A 17,998-nucleotide genomic window follows, 5' to 3' on the forward strand; every position below is an offset into this window, starting at 1 on the left:
TAATCCCCCCAACTGACTGATGAACCCTCATCTTGGCCAAGGGTATTCCAAAGGAAACCTGAAAATCTAGTTCAGGCCATGTTGGGAAGTGGAGTCGGACATGGCTCATTATACCCTCCTCCCTTAGGGATTCAGGCACAACTGACCAGCATTAACCTTAAAACAGAGATCTTAAGACTGACCACACAGACTGTTGCAAAAAGATATCAACATGACAGGTAGCAGGCCCTAAAAGAAATTGAAGTATTTTACCCCAAACTATACTTCTTTGACGTATTTTGAAATGGCCCTGTAATGCTGTCTCTTGTGGGGAAAATTCCCATTCTATAGAGAATTCTCTTCCCTCTCCAGGTCTTTTCCCTGATCCAGGAAAGAATTGACTAAGAGTCTGGCACCTTTTAGGTCTGATGAGAGCTCTGCAGCCTGCTACCTGGAGGTTTCATGTGCATGATAAACCATGGTCTCCACAATCCCCATCTTAACCCAGACATTCCTTTCTATTGGTTCGAGGTCTTTAGATAATAACTCTTTCAACCAATTGCCAATCAGAAAATCTTTGAATTCACTTATAACTTGAACGCCCTCCCGCCGCCCACCCACCTCCTGCTTGGAGTTGTCCTACCTTTCCAGTGAAAACAATATGCATCTTACATGTATCGATTGATGTCTCATGTCTCCCTAAAATATATGAAACCAAACTGTAGCCTGACCATGTTGGGCACATGTTCTCAGGATCTACTGGGGCTGTGTCACAGGCCATGGTCACTCATATTTGGCTTAGAATAAATCTCTTCAAATATTTTACAGAGTTGGACTCTTTTTGTCAACACCTTCCCTTGTTTCCAGATCAAAACCTGTGAAAACAAGAGCCAGCTCAGGTGCTTCCAGTAAACAGCAATATGTCATCTGGCCCCCATCTGAAAAAAAGGAGCTTCCCTCTGGGCAAGAGGAGCCCAGGTAGGCAGGGCTACAGAGCACCAGGGCTCTGGGCTCTCTCTAAGCCCAACACCCAGCGGGACCCCGCCAGGCAAGGGCAAGTGGCAGGCACTGGGCAGCTTGTGTGGACACAGCCCTGGCCTGACCCTAGGGAAGCACATGCTCCCTGCCTTCAAAGTGCTCTTGGGGGACATGGACGCGGGACCCTAGCAATATAGCCACCATTACAGACAGGCCACCGGAGCCAGCTCTGAGCCTTGGACTGGAAGGGAACAGGAACGGAGAGAATGCTGGTGGGATGGGGACACCATCCAGGACGGCTACCCCAGAGGGCAAGTTCTGAAGCAAATTGGCAAGGTGAACAGGGACCAGGGTCCATTCATTCATTTATTCATCCATTTCTTTAACAAACATCTGCAGAACCTATTAAACTCCAAATACTGCTGAGGAACTAAGGACAGAGATGAATAAAATAGAATTCCTCCCTTGGAGAAACTTACAACCCAGAGGAGAGGACGGACATATCTATAAAAAATTACACCCTTAAGTAAGGGCTGCATCCAAATATGTACCAGTCCATATGTGAGCAGAGAGGAGGGGTGGGCACACTGACCTGGGTCATGAGTGAGGGGTGAAGGGTGGGGGCTTCCAGGCAGAAAATAGGGAAGGCTCACCAGGCAGACAGAAAGAGAGAGAGAGAGAGAGAGAGAGAGGGAGAGAAGACGGGGTTAGGGAGAGAGAGAGAGAGAAATGCCACAAGGACCAGCCCATTGTCTCACCCGACTGAGGAGGTAGGTGCCCAGGGGAGAGGTAGGTGAGGAGAGAGGAAGTCTAAACTCAGACCAGGAGGGCTGTGAATGCCCAGCTGCGAGGTTTAGGGGCTCCTGGAGGATGTTGGCAGGAAAGGGCATGACCATTCGAACCTGAGAAAGGATGGGCTGGCAGGGGAGGGGGACACAAGGTGCTGACCCAGGGTGTCTGGTGAGGATTGGAGAGACCCAGCAGGAGACGAAGGGCAGTCTCAGAGGGAGCGGGGCCTCCTTCAGTGCTTGAAATGCGGCCAGGTGCTGATGATGTTGTACAAAGCCTGCCCAGGGGACAGGATGTTGACCACGTCACTGTGGCCCACCAGCAGGTAGTTTGGAGTCAGGTACCCCTCAACCACGGCACACTGGATCAGGTCCTGGGCCGCCTCCAGTGCTGCGGCATTTGGAGGTTTTTCTGCAAAACACATTTTCCCCATTAGTCATTAGGGGCTCAGAGTTTCTTGATTAGGGAAGGGACAAGCACCTAGATTCCAGTTTCTTTCTTCCCCTCGCCCCCACCCCATTCCACCATCACCATAGCCAACACATTTACATAAATTGTGGCAATCAGGCACAAAAAGAAAACAAGGTCACAGCTCTCTCTGATTCCTCCATGCCAGTTTCTTCCAGAAGGTTAAAAAACTGCTCTGGAGGGGAACTGCAGCACAATACACCACTTCTGAGCAGGTATAAAGCAGATACAGCACCACAGAGACGCCCACTGGTTTTCCATAACAGGCAGTGGTGCTCCCCAAATTGTTGCCATGACTACCAAGAAAGGAGACCCATTTGCCAACTGAGCGATAGAAGCACTGAAGTTTCCAAAAGACTTTTCCCCCCTTGCTCCATGTTTGCCTTGGATATAGAGCGAGGTGGAGCTGGGCATGGGGATGGGTGGATTTGGGGGTAAATGCTCTGTCTGAAAGGGGATCTTGGTGACGTTCTGTATTAAGAGTCCACTTTAAAGCTAAACTGTTCCACTCACACTGCCAGGCACTACAGGACACCTTTCCTACCATGCTTCCCAGACATGCCGCCTGGTCCCTCAGCCCCCAGCACCCCTCTACCCCATGCTCACCCCTTACCTACAAAGTAGCCAATGAAGGCAATTCCTAGGGCAATATCATTGAATCCATAAGTGTGAGAGCCTTGGACGTGCCATCCAACCCCTTCGTACACGCCACCATCCTGGCCCACCAGGAAGCTTAAGTCAGGAAAAGAAAATGAAGACAGTTACTCTGGGAAACAGAATTTAAATACTTCATTCACTCCTTCAACCATTCACTCATTCTTTCATCCATTCACCGGATATTGACTGGAGATCTCTTATGTGCCAATGTGGACAAGGACAGAAACCAAAACAAAACAAAAAAAACACCACAATCCACTTCAACCTGGCCTTTGTTCCCACCACACCACTAAATCTGACCCCTCCAAGGTGAGCAGTGGCTTCCTGGCACTCAGTACAATGGACACTTTTTTTACTTCTGGACTACACTGACCCTGTTGACCACTCTCTTAAAATGTTCCCTTCCCTGGACTTCCACAGTCACACCCTTCCACAACCATGACTCACTCCACTCTTCCCCTGCTGCTCTCTCAGGCCCCTCTGCCACCCCCCTTCCCTTCCTCAAACATGGTGCTCCTCTGCACTCTAGTCTAGGCCATTCTCTCACTCAACGCATTCACCCTGGACAATCATTGCCACAGCTTCAAGAACTACCTGTAAAAACAGTACAAGCGAACTCACCTTCTTCTAAAATTTCTCCAGCTAGAAAATTGGACAACACTCTGAATGCCTTCTAGGCCCCTCACTCAGTCCACCTGGTCACCAATCGTGGCTTGTCAGTTGTGTCTCCTACACAACTTCTAAATTCCTCCACTTCTTTCTAGACCAACTGCCATGGTCCCACTCCAAGTCACTGGATCACTGCAATAGCTTCCTGCCCAGAGTTTTGCCTCCTTCCAATCCATTCTTAAAGTAGCACCCAGAGTGATTTTTCTAAAATACAAATCCTATCATAGGGCATGACCGCCCAAATAGTCTGCAGCTACCTTTCAAATAAAGTCAGTCTCTCTGAGTCCGCTATGAGGCCCTCTGCAATGTGGCCCCCACAGGCACTCCCACTCTTACTGCTCACCACTCCACTCTTTCAAATCTACTTGTAATGCTCTGTCTGAACCCTGGGCCCTGGCAAATGCTGTTCCTCCTCACCCAGACACTCTTCCTCCTTCTTTGCCTGAATAAACCCCACTCCTTATCCTTGTCCTAATGAAGATACTCCTCCCTCTAGAAGCTGTTCTCAGACCCCAATCACTCCCCGCAAAGCCTTGATTAGAGGCTCATCCTATACATTATCCTGTTCTGCATCCATCACAGTGCTCAACACTTTGACTTGTAGTTACTTGTTAGCCCTCCTTCTCTCATGTCTATCAGTGAAAGTTGTCAGAATCAAAATGGAGTCACTTGTGTCAAACTCTAACAAAAATAAATAAAGCCAGGAGGTTGAGAATGGTGGACCCTCATGCACACAAGCCTACAATAAGAACTAGCGCAAAGACTCTCTGAAGGACTCTTATGCACACAAGCCTGTAACAAGAGCTTTTGCCAAAAAACTTTCAAAACTGCAGCTTGTTACTAGCCCAACACACTGTCTCCACTAACGAACTGGTGTCACCTCCTGCCTCCTGTGATAAGTGCCAGTGTTCTCCAGTGTTCCCTTTATTTCAAAACAAATGATGTATACTTTTCCCTTTTGCCTTTAAAAGCTTCCTCTAGCCTGAACCTCTTTGGATATGCCTATGGTTCCTGTAGCATGCATATCCCAGATTTGCAAATTCCCTGTGCACTCCCAAATAAACTACTTATCTTTATTCTCTTGCTTTTGTTTTTGTTTTTTTTTTGTTTGTTTGTTTGTTTGTTTGTTTTGAGACAGGGTCTCACTCTGTTGCTCAGGCCAAAGGGCAGTGGCACAACCATGACTCACTGCAGCCTCAAACTACTAGGCTCAAGCAATCCTCCTGTTTCAGCCTTCTAAGTAGCTGGGACTGACTACAGCTATACACGCCACCACACCCAGCTAATTATTTTGTTTTTTTGAAGAAATGGGGGTCTCCTTATGTTGCTCAGGCTGGTCTCAAACTCCTGACCTCAAGCAATCCTTCCGTCTCGGCCTCCTAAAGTGCTGAGATTCTAGGCATGAGCCACCATGCCTGGCCAAATGCATCATCTTTGGAGAATCTCTTTCTGTGTGTTGTTAGATTGACATATCTTGTCTAGCACTAGGCATATAGTAGCTATCCAATAACTATTGATTAAAAAGCTAGAAAATAATGTGTGAGTGGATGCTTTGTCCTGATTACAGTCCACATCAGGGTTACAGATGACATATCATGAGGCTGGAGCAGAAGGATATTGCAACAGGTTTTGAAAAGTCAAGGAATGGGGATTGAGTCTCTAAAGACTAAGTGAAAGAGGAGAACAAACATTCCCTCAACTTCTGGCATTTTCCATGTGGAATTTCCAGATTTATAGTCAATTTCCTGTTACCTGTGCTAAATAACCATAGAAAGCCTTTGGAAAATCCAGCAAAGTGAAGCAAGAGTTCCCTCCTGCTTGCAAAGGCTGCTTTTAAAACAGTAGTTAAAAGGAGAGACAGTAGGCCCAGAACAATACATTTGCAAAAGCATGTCTACCTGAGACTTTGTAGGATTTGTTGTGATTAAGTCACAGATGAATAACTGAAATACATTCTACTCTAGCCCTAAATCCTTCCTATGAAAATTCCAAGACATTTTCCAAATAGCTTCTTCTACCCCATTAGTTTAATGTGTTTCTTTATTACAGACCTGGCGTTAAAGGTACCAAAAGAGAATGTTTTGATCTCACCCCCTGTATTCAAACAGATAAAGTATTGTCCCTATTGTAGAGATGAGACAAAAGAGGCCCAGAGAGGTCACAAGTTCCTACACCTATAAAATGAGGTAAGTAACACCGGAAGAATAGCAGGATTCTAATATCAGAGAGAGTAAATTTGGAACTGGGCAGACTGAAGTAGTAGTGAGCAAGGCCTTTGTCTCTGACAGGTTAGAAGGGATTGCATTAAAAAGGTATAACCCTTCATGGCCTTCCCTGAGGATATCACAGTCTTGCTTTATCACTAGGCTTCTAATGCCTTCTTTTCAGAATCTTCCCAACCACTTCTGGAGATATGTCTAAGCAAAATAACTGACTATTAGCTATGCTCTGAGTGATCCTCAGCCCAGTCTTGCAAAAATAAAATATGATGCCTCATGGAAAGCACCCAGTCCTAAGGAGAGCCTCAGGAAACATCAATTCCCTCCCACAGTCTTCCTTCCTACAATTCTGAAGAAAAAGAGGGTTGTCTTGGCATTGATCCCACTTACTGATATCCAATGTCACAAAAGTTCCGTGTGTCCATGTGAAAGGACTGTATATTTCGGACGACAGTCTGGCAGTCTGTGGATACAGTGCAGCTTGTGCCAGCGGTGTGGATGATGATGACGTATTTGGCTGGGAGGTTCATTTTAGGGCAGTGTGTCTCTCTGGCTTCCCAAACAGATCGTTTGATGATGTTGGGGCAAACTGTGGTAAGATGAAAAGTCAAGGGAATAAGAATTTGGTTTCGCCTCCCTGTGAGCAATCACTCAACTCCAGATTGAATGATTCCTCAGCCTCTCCCAGGCCTCCAGCACCCACAGGCATATTCTAATGTAAGATCGGCTGTGGGATCCTAGGGAAGTCTAGATGGGGGATTTCTGAGTCAGATGGCTGGAGCCAAGGGGCTGAGGCAAAAATCTACAGGCCTGATACCTATAGAAATCAGTGTATAGCCGGGCGTGGTGGCTCAAGCCTGTAATCCCAGCACTTTGGGAGGCCGAGACGGGTGGATCACGAGGTCAGAAGATCGAGACCATCCTGGCTAGCACTGTGAAACCCCGTCTCTACAAAAAATACAAAAAACTAGCCGGGCCAGGTGGCGGGCGCCTGTAGTCCCAGCTACTCGGGAGGCTGAGGCAGAAGAATGGCATAAACCCGGGAGGCAGAGCTTGCAGTGAGCTGAGATCCGGCCACTGCACTCCAGCCCGGGCGACAGAGAGAGACTCCGTCTCAAAAAAAAAAAAAAAAAAAAATCAGTGTATAAGCAGAAGGCAGAGGACTGTGGGTTATACAGAGCCATGGTCATTGTCTTCAAAAGACCATGCATTGCAAATACATATGCAAGTATGTGTGCTTATGTATGAGGGCCACTACACGGAAAGTCAGTGGACTCTCTGAACTGATCACATGTATTTGGAAAAAACTTAAAATCTAGAAAGAACTGTACAAATATTAAGGAATTATCATTATTTAAGATAGTGCCTGTCCAAAAGCAAGAAATATTTTATTTAGAGATTCACAATTTTAAAAAGCTAATCCTAAAAATATCACTGATCCCAAGAAAAGGTCCACACTAGCAGAAGTGCTTATTAATTTGACTGGTTTTAGGTTGCTGCTTATTCGCTTCAAAACAATGCATTACTTTCATTACTCAGCTTTTTGTTATATGCACTCTGATGTCAGCATCATCATCTGTGAGCATGAACTTTTCTCTGGGCTGTGGCCATGCTGTGGCCAGGGCAGGTTTTTGTATTTAGAAAGGTATGTAAGTTTATGTATGTCTTAATGTCACCACATAATAGACACAAATGTGTATACATATTAATCCCACTGCATTCCCACTCTATTTTTTCTCCATAGCCTTTACGCCATCTAACATCATATATATTTATTTGTTATTTTGTTCATTTTCTGTCATTTCTCACTGAAGGGCAAGCTTCCTGAAGGTGAAGAGTTTCATCTGTTTTGTTCACAGCTGTATGCTCAGTACTTAGAACAGTGCCTGCTATGCAGTAAATATTTGTTGATTGAGTGGAAATCTGTGTACATATGTCTTTGTTTTAAGAATAAGTCCATGGCTATATCATTCTGATGGGATGGAGAGGAGGCCAGGAAAATGCCCTGTCAGAATTTTCCAGATCTCAGAGTAGGCCTAAGATATTCTTGGTCCCAGAATCCCAATGGGGTCTAACAGGAAAAAGCACTCCCAAACATAGCTGGGTAGTGACAAGGAGGAGGGAGACATGTCATGGAGGGTCTTACCTTTCCTGGGCATCACTGGGTGTTGAGGGTCCAGGCAAGTCTCTTCTTTCAGAAGAAGTGGCTGAATATACCTGGGCGAGAGGTGACCCTTCTGGATGGCATAGGAGATCAGACCCTCTGCAGCTGATAAAGCAGCAGGGCTGGGACTGCTGCCTGAAAGAGGAGGACAGGGAGCACAGAAACGTAAGAAACTTCACCTGGACCAGATACCTGAAGGAAGGATGATATGACCACTTGAGCTTGAATAATTGGATTGGAAGAGAGGAAACTGATTCAGTTGCCAGAACAGAGGGCCTAAGAGGCAAGAAACGACCTAGATCTCTCAGCAGCCAAGGCTGACAACTTCTTCCAAGAGTCAAGCTAAGACTTTATCCACTCCATCTCTAGGCAGAAGACCTGGAAGGCAGTGAAGGATACATGCAGAGGGAGGCCCACCTGACCAAGTCAGGTGTGTACTAGCACAGGAGAAAAGGCAACCAGAATTTACTCATAGCTCCCCTGATGAGGTATGCAGTAGGCTCTTTATATCTGTTAACTCATAATTCTCACAGAAAACCTCTGAGAGAAATGCTGTTACCTAGCCCCAGCTGTCAAAAGAGGATGCTGGCAGGTGCTGGTTCTGTTCATATTATTTCTCAACTCTATCCCTGTTCTGTGCTTTTCTCTGTTTTTCTAGGGGCTAGAAGCCTGCAAATTATAGCTCCAGGCCGGGCGTGGTGGCTCACGCCTGTAATCCCAGCACTTTGGGAGGCCGAGGCAGGTGGATCACGAGATTAGGAGATCGAGACCATCCTAGCTAACATGGTGAAACCTCGTCTCTACTAAAAATGCAAAAAATTAGCTGGGCATGGTGGCGGGTGCCTGTAGTCTCAGCTACTTGGGAGACTGAGGCAGGAGAATGGTATGAACCCAGGAGGCGGAGCTTGCAGTGAGCCGAGATCGCGCCACTGCACTTCAGCCTGGGCGACTGAGCGAGACTCTGTCTCAAAAAAAAAAAAAAAAAAAAATATAGCTCCAGATTTCCTTGACTGCTGCCTTCTGGTCAGTTTCTACCAATGGAAGAAACTGGAAGAGATGAGCCATGCTTCTCTGCCTGAGGCAGTCACAGCATCTATGTCAGACAACCTCAGACTTTACAAGTGATGGCAATAACTGTGAGCTCAAGCAATGCCCATGCTGGCTTCGGCAATATCACAGGAGTACAGACCAGTAAAGAGAGGCAGAGGACAAAAAGTAGGCATGTCACAGAATTCAAAGGAGAAAGAAACTTCAAGAGAAGGGCAATCATGAGATAAGGTAAGCATGATGTAGGGTGAAAAGATGAGTATTGAGCCTTGGGAGTGGAGGAAGAGAGTGTACACAACTCTCCAGCACAGGGTCCGCAGGGAGTGACCCTTACCTATCTTATTGCCAAAGAAGGCGATGCCCAAGGAGATGTTGTTGTAGCCCTCGGTGTGCAAGCCTTGGATGTTCCAGCCAACACCTTCATACACCCTGCCATCATCCCCAACCAGGAAGCTGACAAGAAGGAAATAATGGGTTTATTGGCAAATCCCCGTAAATGAAAACCTCTCACTGATCCTCAAAAGGAAAAGGGATTCTGGAGGCTCATAAACAAGTACTATGTTCCAATAACATAACAATGGGAGGTGCAGAATAACCAGTTTTAGACCTCCAAGAGACATAGGAATATATTTTAATTTTTGTTGTGATTTAGCTTACATGTGTTTTCCAGAACCTCACTTTAAAAATACTCATTTTGTTCAAAGTGGAATAGGACTGTGTGACACGCAAGGACCTAAGGACATTAGTCCAACACTGTTCAAGAGCTTAAGGATTAATACATCATATTTTTAAATTAAGGGACCAAGCACTTGAACATTCTTTATAACAATTATGCCAGATTCAATAGTTCCTTTTGTATTGATGTTTTTCTTCAGATTCCCTTTAGGAATTTCCTTAAGCTTTTCTTTACCATAGAAATTTGTTTAGAATGTTCATTTTTAACATTTATTTTTTAACTCAAATACATTTTTTATTCTACTTCTTTTATTCCTGCCTCTTTATAATTTCTCTCCTCCACTTTCCAATCAGTCTTCAGAATTGATGTTTTCACAACTTTGCCATGTTCATATTTTAATAGAACATGTTTCCACAGCAAACTGAACACAGAAAGAACACCTCCCTGAGGTCAAGGAAAGACTCTGAACTGAGTCAGACCGACTGTCCACCCTACACCGATGTTGACCTGAGGAATGGGTGTAGAGTCTCGTGCGTCCACCGCTTCCCCGCCCTTGCTGTCAGTACTTTCACAGTTTCCTTGGTCACTCCTACAGCAGCCTGTGGTTAGTCTGGTGTGAACAGTCCCTGACAGCTACTGTCAGCTACATTGCAAAAACTGGAGATTGTCAAATGGTCACTGCAGAAACCTGACTTAGAGATGCAGTGGCTGAAATAACTTAGGAATACAGTGACCAAACCAGACAACGCAGCAGCAGCAACAGCAGCAGGATGGTGGAGGTGCTGGTGGCAGGGGCAACAGGTGAGTCGTGGTTGACACGGCACACATGGTGGGCAGACAGGGAAGACCCAGCCATCCCAGGGGTGCTGGGGGCCACAACCAGGGCCTGCAGCTGCTCTTATTTATTTGTGATTATAAATAAATAAATAATAAATAAATAAATAATAATAAATAAATAAATAAACTAACTTAGATTTTCCTTTCCAAAATGGATAATTCAGAAATTATTTATGTTTGTCTTTAGAGTTCTGTGGGGGACAGCCCCATTCCCACTCTCTCTTTCCCTCTCCTTCTACATGTGTCTCCTCATTCCTGAGGCTAAGGGAGAAAAGGTTCTGGGCTTCCACTGATGGTCCCCAGAGCAGATACTCAATGCACAGTGCACAACTCCTTCATGCCTTCCCTTGTTTTCTCACGGGGCTCTCCTCCCCGCCATTCCAACCCCTCTCTCTCCCGTGGGGTCACCAAACTCGCTGTCAGAGTGGCCCTTCAGGGTAACGAGTGAGACACTGCTTCCCAGGTGCGAGTCCCTGTGAGGTGGGGAGGAGCGGGGGCTGCACTGGCAGGCACCCTGACACAGCTCTGGGTACATGCTTCCTCGCTCTGAGCAGAGATTTTAATTTCCCTGAACCGTGGCTTTCTCACCCATGAAATAATGGTAGGAATCCATTTCTCAGAGTAGCTGGGAGGGCCAAATTGGGTGATATTTGTGAAGACCTCTGTAAACTGTAACGTTTCATGAGTTTCAAGGGCTCAGTTAAAACTGCAGTTGTTACATAACCTTCCTTGCTTTTTCACAGGAGCGCCAGAATCGAAAGCCACTTAAATAAGTGGCTTAGAGTCATCCCTCTTACAATCCCCGGAAGATTCGGATTTTGTTTGATTTCCCTTTTACCATTTTTATTCATTACAAAAGCAACATAAATGAAGCCCAGAAAATAAGAGACACAGAGAAGGGGAAGTGGGAAGCACCCCAAGAGGGGTAACTTTGGATGCGGTCCTCGGGGACTTGGCTAGCCTCTTACTTGTATGCCACGTCGCACCAGCCTATGGTGTAGATGGAATGGGACTGCAACCCCCGCAGCATCTGGTTGCAAATGCTCTGCTCCTGGCACTGCATCCCTGGGAGCTGGTCTGTGATGATGTAGGCCACAGGCAGGGTCAGCAGGGCCCTGCAGGCCAGCGGTCTTGCCCCCCACTCCTTGCGGGAGACGACAGTGGGAGTATCTGTAGGGAAGACCACAGAATGTCACATGGCAGGCCCTGCCTGTCTTCCCCCAACAGGTCGTCCATGTGCCGTGACCTCTCACACTCAGGCCCGGCCTGCCCTGCGCATGGGAGACACCCTGGGGGAGCCCTTCACCCCCACAGTCCCCTCCTCTCCACTGTGGCTGAACCACTGCCCAGACACACGCAGCACTCAGCCTGGGAAAGTCGTGCCACCTTGTTCCCAGACTATCTCTCCTTGTCTTTCCCTGAAGGGCAAATCCCATCCCTTACTGCCCCCGGCCTACATGCTCCCCTCCTTCAGAAAGCACCCCAGGCAACCCCGCCGCCCACCCTGGGGCTCTGAGCTGCCTCCTTAGCCAGGAAGCCTGAGGATGTATTTTCCTCACTGGCGTTTGCCCCGGTCTCAACTGTGTCTCTTGTCTTCCCCTCCCCTAAGAACTGTGACTCTCTGAAGGAAGCTCTATCAGTCTCCTCAACAAGGGGCTCCAGAGCTCACAGGAGGCTCCATGAACACGGGGTCTGCGCCTCTTTCTTCCGGGCGAACACTCCCTAGTGGCAGGGCTGTGAGATCCCGCCCACGGCTGCAGGCTACCTGAGGGCTCCCTTTCTCCATCCTCATCCTAGGAGCCCCAGGAGCACTCTGAGGGACAGTTGAGACACTGTCATGCTGGAGCTGAGAGTGGAAGACATGTCTTTTCCTCTTTAGGTTTTTTCTCCCTCTCTCTCTCTCTTCTCTCTCTTTTTTTTTTTTTTGAGATGGAGTCTCGCTCCCTAGTACAGGCTGCAGTGCAGTGGCGCAATCTCGGCTCACTGCAGCCTCCACCTCCCAGATTCAAGCGATTCTCTTGCTTCAGCCTCCTTAGTAACTGGAATTACAGGCGCATGCCATCATGGCTGGCTACTTTTTTGTATTTTTAGTAGAGACGAGGTTTCACAGTGTTAGCCAGAATGGTCTCGATCTCCTGACCTCGTGATCCACCCTCCTCGGTCTCCCAAAGTGCTGGGATTATAGGCGTGAGCCGCCACACTCAGCCTCCTTCTCTCTTTTTTCATCTGGGTTTCTCTTCTTTTTCTCTCCTTAGGCTGAGGAACTCCCCTTTGCCTAAGGACTCAGGATGATCCAAGGGAGTGGTTGGAGATGAACATCTTGGGATTCCTCCCCATCCCATTCACTCTTAGTCCAGACATTATCAAGTCCTGAGAAACATTTCTGACCACTTAAGAAGCCCCAGCCAATCTTCAAACCGCCTCACCATTGGGACCCTTGTGAATGAACTGTGAGATCCTGACAAACAGGTCCATAAGCCTCTGGGACAAGCCTCTAACTTGGGTCTCATTCCAGGAGAACTGTGGAAAATCCCCTGCAAGAGAGCGCTGGTGCATTGGTGGACTCCTTGGAGTGCACGTGGCCAGCAAGTTCAGAGGCTGAGCCAGACATCCCACTCCGCAGTGCATAACCTCTCCTCCTCCCCAGGTCACCTAATGCCCTCTAGGGAGCACACAGAGGAGAACCACAGAAGTCTCTGGCCTCGGACTGACTCTGCCTTCCATATCTTCCCGGAGAGGCCTTTTTCCTCCCACCTCCTCCAGCCTCCCTCCATTCCAGAAGCACTGCAGTCTCGCCTGCTGCCTTATCTGGGCAGTGCCACCTTTCCTGGTTCACCTGGAGACCTACTAATCAAACCATGGGTGCCCAGCACAGTGTCACATACCAAGACGGTTGTGACATGTTGAGCTAACACACATGTCTTAATCACCAATTGGTGCCAGACAAGGTTCTTGAAACAGAAATATACAGATCATTGTGACTGCCTTCAAAAACTAGACGTTTCAGAGATGCTTTACTGTGGATTAGCCACTGCCAGCCTGTCCTTATCCCCCACTGCTCCCATTCAGTACAAGAGATCCTGGGAGCAGTGGCCAGTGGCAGCAGTGACATTGTCACCAGCCCCACCTCCCACAGACCAGCCCTGTGATTACAAAGCATGTCTAAGGACGCTATCAGAATTGTGGCTTAAAACAACTTCGTGAGTTAAGCAAAGCAACTATGCTCTCATACAAAAGGGAAACCAAGTCTTAGGAAAGTTAGGTAACTTGTCTAACATAGCAGAGGTTTTAAGCGTAGATTTAGATTCCAATCAGACTCTCTGACCCCGAAGCCCGTGTTCATAACAACTGTACTCTGCAGCCTCCCCAAAGTTGTCAGATGAACTTGGGTTAGTCACTGCCACAATGTGACCTGTTTCTCTTCCTACAAGACAAAGTCATCGAGGGTCTCCACCATGGTTCTGGGATTCTGTCTTTCTGTGAAATCAAGAGCAAATACATGACCAGGACACCAAGGCCAAGGTGTGCTAGAGAGACTGCTGAGGACAGGAGCCCACCTCAGCAGGCAGAGGGCCTGAGCTGGGCTGTGAAGGGGACACAGAGGACTGGGGAGGGGGGAAGGCAGAGCCTGGAGAGGACACTTTGCAAATGAAATCTAGAGGACTCTCAGAGTGGAAGAGCAGCCTGCAGGCCAGCACTGACACTTGGCAGGCAGGACAGGGGCAGGGCAGGAACCAGGAGACAGGGATGAGGACCACACACAACTCCCCGTCTTGCTTGGGCAAGTTAATTTCCCCATCAGGGCCTCAGCTTCTCCCTGGCCTGTGAGTTTCTCTAGCACTAACTCCAGGTAATCCCATTAAATTTGCTATCTGAGTAGCAGAGGACAGAAAGAAAGCTATATTACGTTATTCCTTCAGAAGGGGGTCTGCGTATGTAAGACAAACTGAAAAACATGTCATATTTAAGAATCACCAAGCTCACTTTCATTTTAATTCAACAGCATTTGTTTATTGAACATTGCTATGTGTCTACTGTTACGTATAAAATGATAAGAAATCTTCTTAATCTAGAGAAAGGGCATTGCTATTCTTGGGGAATTTGCTTTTGTTTACAAATATAGACCCAAGTGCTGGGTTTAACTATGATTGGTATAATAATGATGGTGATAAAAATTAAATCATAGCTACAAATTACCCAGCACTTACTGCTTGTGCCAAATGGCGCGCACTTGTGAACTAATTTAATCCTCAAAAACAACCCTAAGAAATGAGCAGTATTATCCTTTTATCATGGGAACAAATAAGATTCAAAGAAATTGCATAACTTGTTGAAGACCATAACAAAGGGCAGGCAAGGATTTGAACAAAAATCGTAAACTCTAGAACAGGGCTCCAAATTGCAAATCTACACTATCCACTAGCAAAGGGAAAGCACTTGGATGGGTTTCTGTTATTAAACTTGAGAACAGTTTTCTCTTGCTCATCAAAAGCACTTCTGATACAAGTAAAGAAAACTTACCCCAAGCCTGGAGACCCAGAATGGAGAAGGCAAGAAGCCACGGCAGCGTCCGCATGTGGTCCCAGGACTCTGACCAGGAGAGTGTGAACAGTGGCCCTGGAAGAGAGGCTAACAGTTAACACAACCATGCTAACTCTGCAAGTGGAGCACCCACCTACTATGTGGCATCACTGACTGCCTCCCCTACCATCCTGTGGCTTCCTGAGGGCCAGCATCTGGCTCAGGCTTCTCAGGACCCCTTGAACACATCAGGTGCCCAATAAATGTCAGGACACTAATGCCTATGTCTAGCCACCCCACTCCCCATCCACCTCCTGTTGCCCTGGGCAACTCCTGATTCCTCATAGAAGCCCAGTGCCTGATCTTAGGCCTTTCAGGGTAGAAAATAACAATTTCTAAAATCCTCGAGGTAGCTGTTATGAAAAAACCCTGTGTATGTATTTTCATATCTAGTGGTGCAATTTCATATTTAATCCCATTTTTATAGGCAAGAACATTGAGGCTCAGATGGAGTGAACTACAAGCAGAAGCAGGCTTGGCTTTGCCCCCTGCACCATTTGAGAGTCTCAGGTATGTAAAGTCATTCAATTCAGTCCTCTACTCTGCAAAGATCCCTGCCAGATGCTTGACTAACCTCTTCTTTAGTGAGAATCATAATAACAGCTACCACTTACTGACTGCATTCTGTGTTCCGAGGTTTTTACTGAGGACTCCATGGATATTCACTAAGTAGTCTCACAATGACCTATGAGACCCGCACTTATCGTCAGAACACTGGGCCTCAGAGAGTTTGAGTCACTTGTTCTAAGTTTCCCAGCTAATAGGGTCAGAGCCAGATTCATACCCAGGTCTGTCTGACTCCAGAGCCTCTGCCTGAAACTTCACAACCTGCTTGAGATTCTGATGATGGACGTTCTCAACGTGGGCCCGAGGTTGAACTATAGGATCACTATAGTCTTTTCCAGCTCTAGGAATCTTTCCTGCTCTTTCAGGTTGAAGTGAATTGCTTACTCATCCTCGGTCAGACTGAAACTTTAGCTCTATGAGCTACCACCCAAAACATCAACTTTCCCCCCAATTTTCCTACTGAGAAACTATAAAGTGGAGTTTGAAACCAAATGGGATAGATCATTGCCATCCAGGGTTTTTAAACTGAAATCAGTAGTCTCCAGATGGAAAATTTTTAAAACCACATCTTAAGAGTAGAGCATGTAGAAGCTTCCTAGGTCAGGACAAGCAACCACTTAGCAGATAACACCCAGGATTCCATTCATTCAGGAAAACTGCAGTGAAGACAAAATGAGCCAATTACAAATGAGGCAGGCACCTAATAAATATGAGGGAAAATGTTCAGCCTCCCTTGTTAGTTAAATGAGAGGTAAGGATTCACTTTCCCAAGATTGAAGCCCTGTTAGGAGTTGGTCTCCTGCAAAGTTTCTGGAAGCCACTATCAATTCTGGTTTGGACCCTGGTCATTTAATCATGGTGCTTCCACAACCATGTAATGTCAGTATGGCAAATCCTGCCCCAAGCTTGTCATATCATACATCCGAAACATCAAGGCTTCAGCCCAGTCCCTGACCTTGCCAGAGACAGAACTGATAGTGTCTCCAGTTCGCACCATGAACTGCAAGCACTAAGATGGCAGGATAAGCTAGAGCCAAGGATTTACCACCTTGGTTCACATTGTTGTGCATCCTATATACTTAAAGAAACGTTAGGGCAGGAGACAAGTGAGACATAATAGATAAGAATTTAGGGCTCTACAGAAAGGGAATAAATTGGGTAGAGGTAACCCCAGAACCCACAGCCTTGCCAAGAAAGATCCGGGAATGATGAAACCAAACTCATTTAGAAGAATTTAGAATAAAGAAACTTTTCTTATTTGGAGAAAGAGTTCCACATGGGAGATCAGGAGAACTTTCCCTACCATGTACACATTTTAACCCTATAGACTTCATTCCCATTGCTGGAAGAGGGCTTCTAAAGAAACAGACTCACACTCAAACTCACAGATACCTGTAGGTTCTGTGCTGTCCCAGCCCAGCAGGTCAGGGTGCAGTCGGCTCGCCCCTGATTGGCCAGCAGCTCCTTCCCTTCAAGACTTGGCCTCCAGGCCCTGCCCTTCTTCTCCAGCTGGTGCCTCCTCCGGCCTTCACTCTCCCTGGCGCTAGAGGGCACTCCCTCCCTGGGGATGGAGCACTTGGGCTCTGGCTTCCCAAAGAGGAGAACCCAAGATCCCTAACAAAAGATGGAAGAGGAGAGAAAGGCAGAGGACTAAGGCTCCAAGCCAGCTCCGTTTACAGCACCCAGAGAAACTTAAGTGGGAACAGACTCAGCCTGAAAGCACCTGGGGACCCGCCCTGTGAATAAGCCCAGGTAGCTCCTCCCTGGGAAAGGGCATGATTGCCCAACACTCCCTGAGTTCCTTCCTCATCCCCAGCCCTTGTGCCTTGTAGACCTGGGGTCCCGGGGGTTCTGTCCCTGACATCTGGGAACTTCTTACCAATGAAGATCTATCTGTTCCAATTTCCACTGGAGTCACCAGCAGGGGCAGGAGAAAGGGACAGAAATGGAAAGGCACATTCCCAGGAGGCAGCGAGCCACTTATTCTCACCCCATAGCTATCGTGCCCATTCATCCACCACCACATCTCAACTTCAAACTCTTCACCTGAAACAAATCAAGGCTCTCCTCTCCTCACCCATTCCTAACAGTGGCTCTCAATCCTCAACTCCAGTCTCCAAGAATCGCTATCTCTTCTCTGAAGCAGTTGATGCATAAGACTTTCCAGTCAGGCTCAGCCAAGGGTACCTGAGCTGCAGCCCCCTGGATGGGGAATGCTCAGGCCAGAGGTCTTGGAAAGTACCATTCTCTCTTGAGAAGATACTTGGGTATCCACTCTGTTCTGTATACTGATCAGCCCAAACCACACTTCAGGGACAAAAGCTGGGGAGACCTCTGCTAGACCCCACACCTCATATGGCTGCCAGC

At 47.1% G+C, this 17,998-nt stretch overlaps 1 protein-coding gene across 1 annotated transcript; it reads right to left on the reverse strand.

The window, feature by feature from the left end:
• Positions 1 to 1,312: 1,312 nt before the first annotated feature.
• Positions 1,313 to 17,302, reverse strand: PGLYRP3 (peptidoglycan recognition protein 3). Its single transcript, XM_033197054.1, has 8 exons — positions 17,024 to 17,302; positions 15,005 to 15,100; positions 11,452 to 11,653; positions 9,305 to 9,423; positions 7,906 to 8,058; positions 6,150 to 6,348; positions 2,828 to 2,946; positions 1,313 to 2,157 (listed from the first exon to the last, which is right to left on the reverse strand). Exons 2-8 carry the CDS (start codon positions 15,057 to 15,059, stop codon positions 1,979 to 1,981), a joined length of 1,026 nt encoding a protein of 341 aa, XP_033052945.1. The 5' UTR covers positions 15,060 to 15,100; positions 17,024 to 17,302; the 3' UTR covers positions 1,313 to 1,978.
• Positions 17,303 to 17,998: the final 696 nt, after the last annotated feature.

Source organism: Trachypithecus francoisi, unplaced genomic scaffold, assembly GCF_009764315.1.
Source record: "Trachypithecus francoisi isolate TF-2019V2 unplaced genomic scaffold, Tfra_2.0 Lachesis_group5, whole genome shotgun sequence".
NCBI classification, from domain to species: Eukaryota; Metazoa; Chordata; class Mammalia; order Primates; family Cercopithecidae; genus Trachypithecus; species Trachypithecus francoisi.

Coding starts and splice junctions, on each gene's coding strand:
- PGLYRP3 (XM_033197054.1), bottom strand. CDS start 15,059: ATGCGGACGCTGCCGTGGCTTCTTGCCTTCTCCATTCTGGGTCTCCAG. Junction 9,424..11,451: donor TGGTGCGACGTGGCATACAA/GTAAGAGGCTAG, acceptor CCTTCTTGTCAG/CTTCCTGGTTGGGGATGATG. Junction 8,059..9,304: donor CTTCTTTGGCAATAAGATAG/GTAAGGGTCACT, acceptor CTCCTCTTTCAG/GCAGCAGTCCCAGCCCTGCT.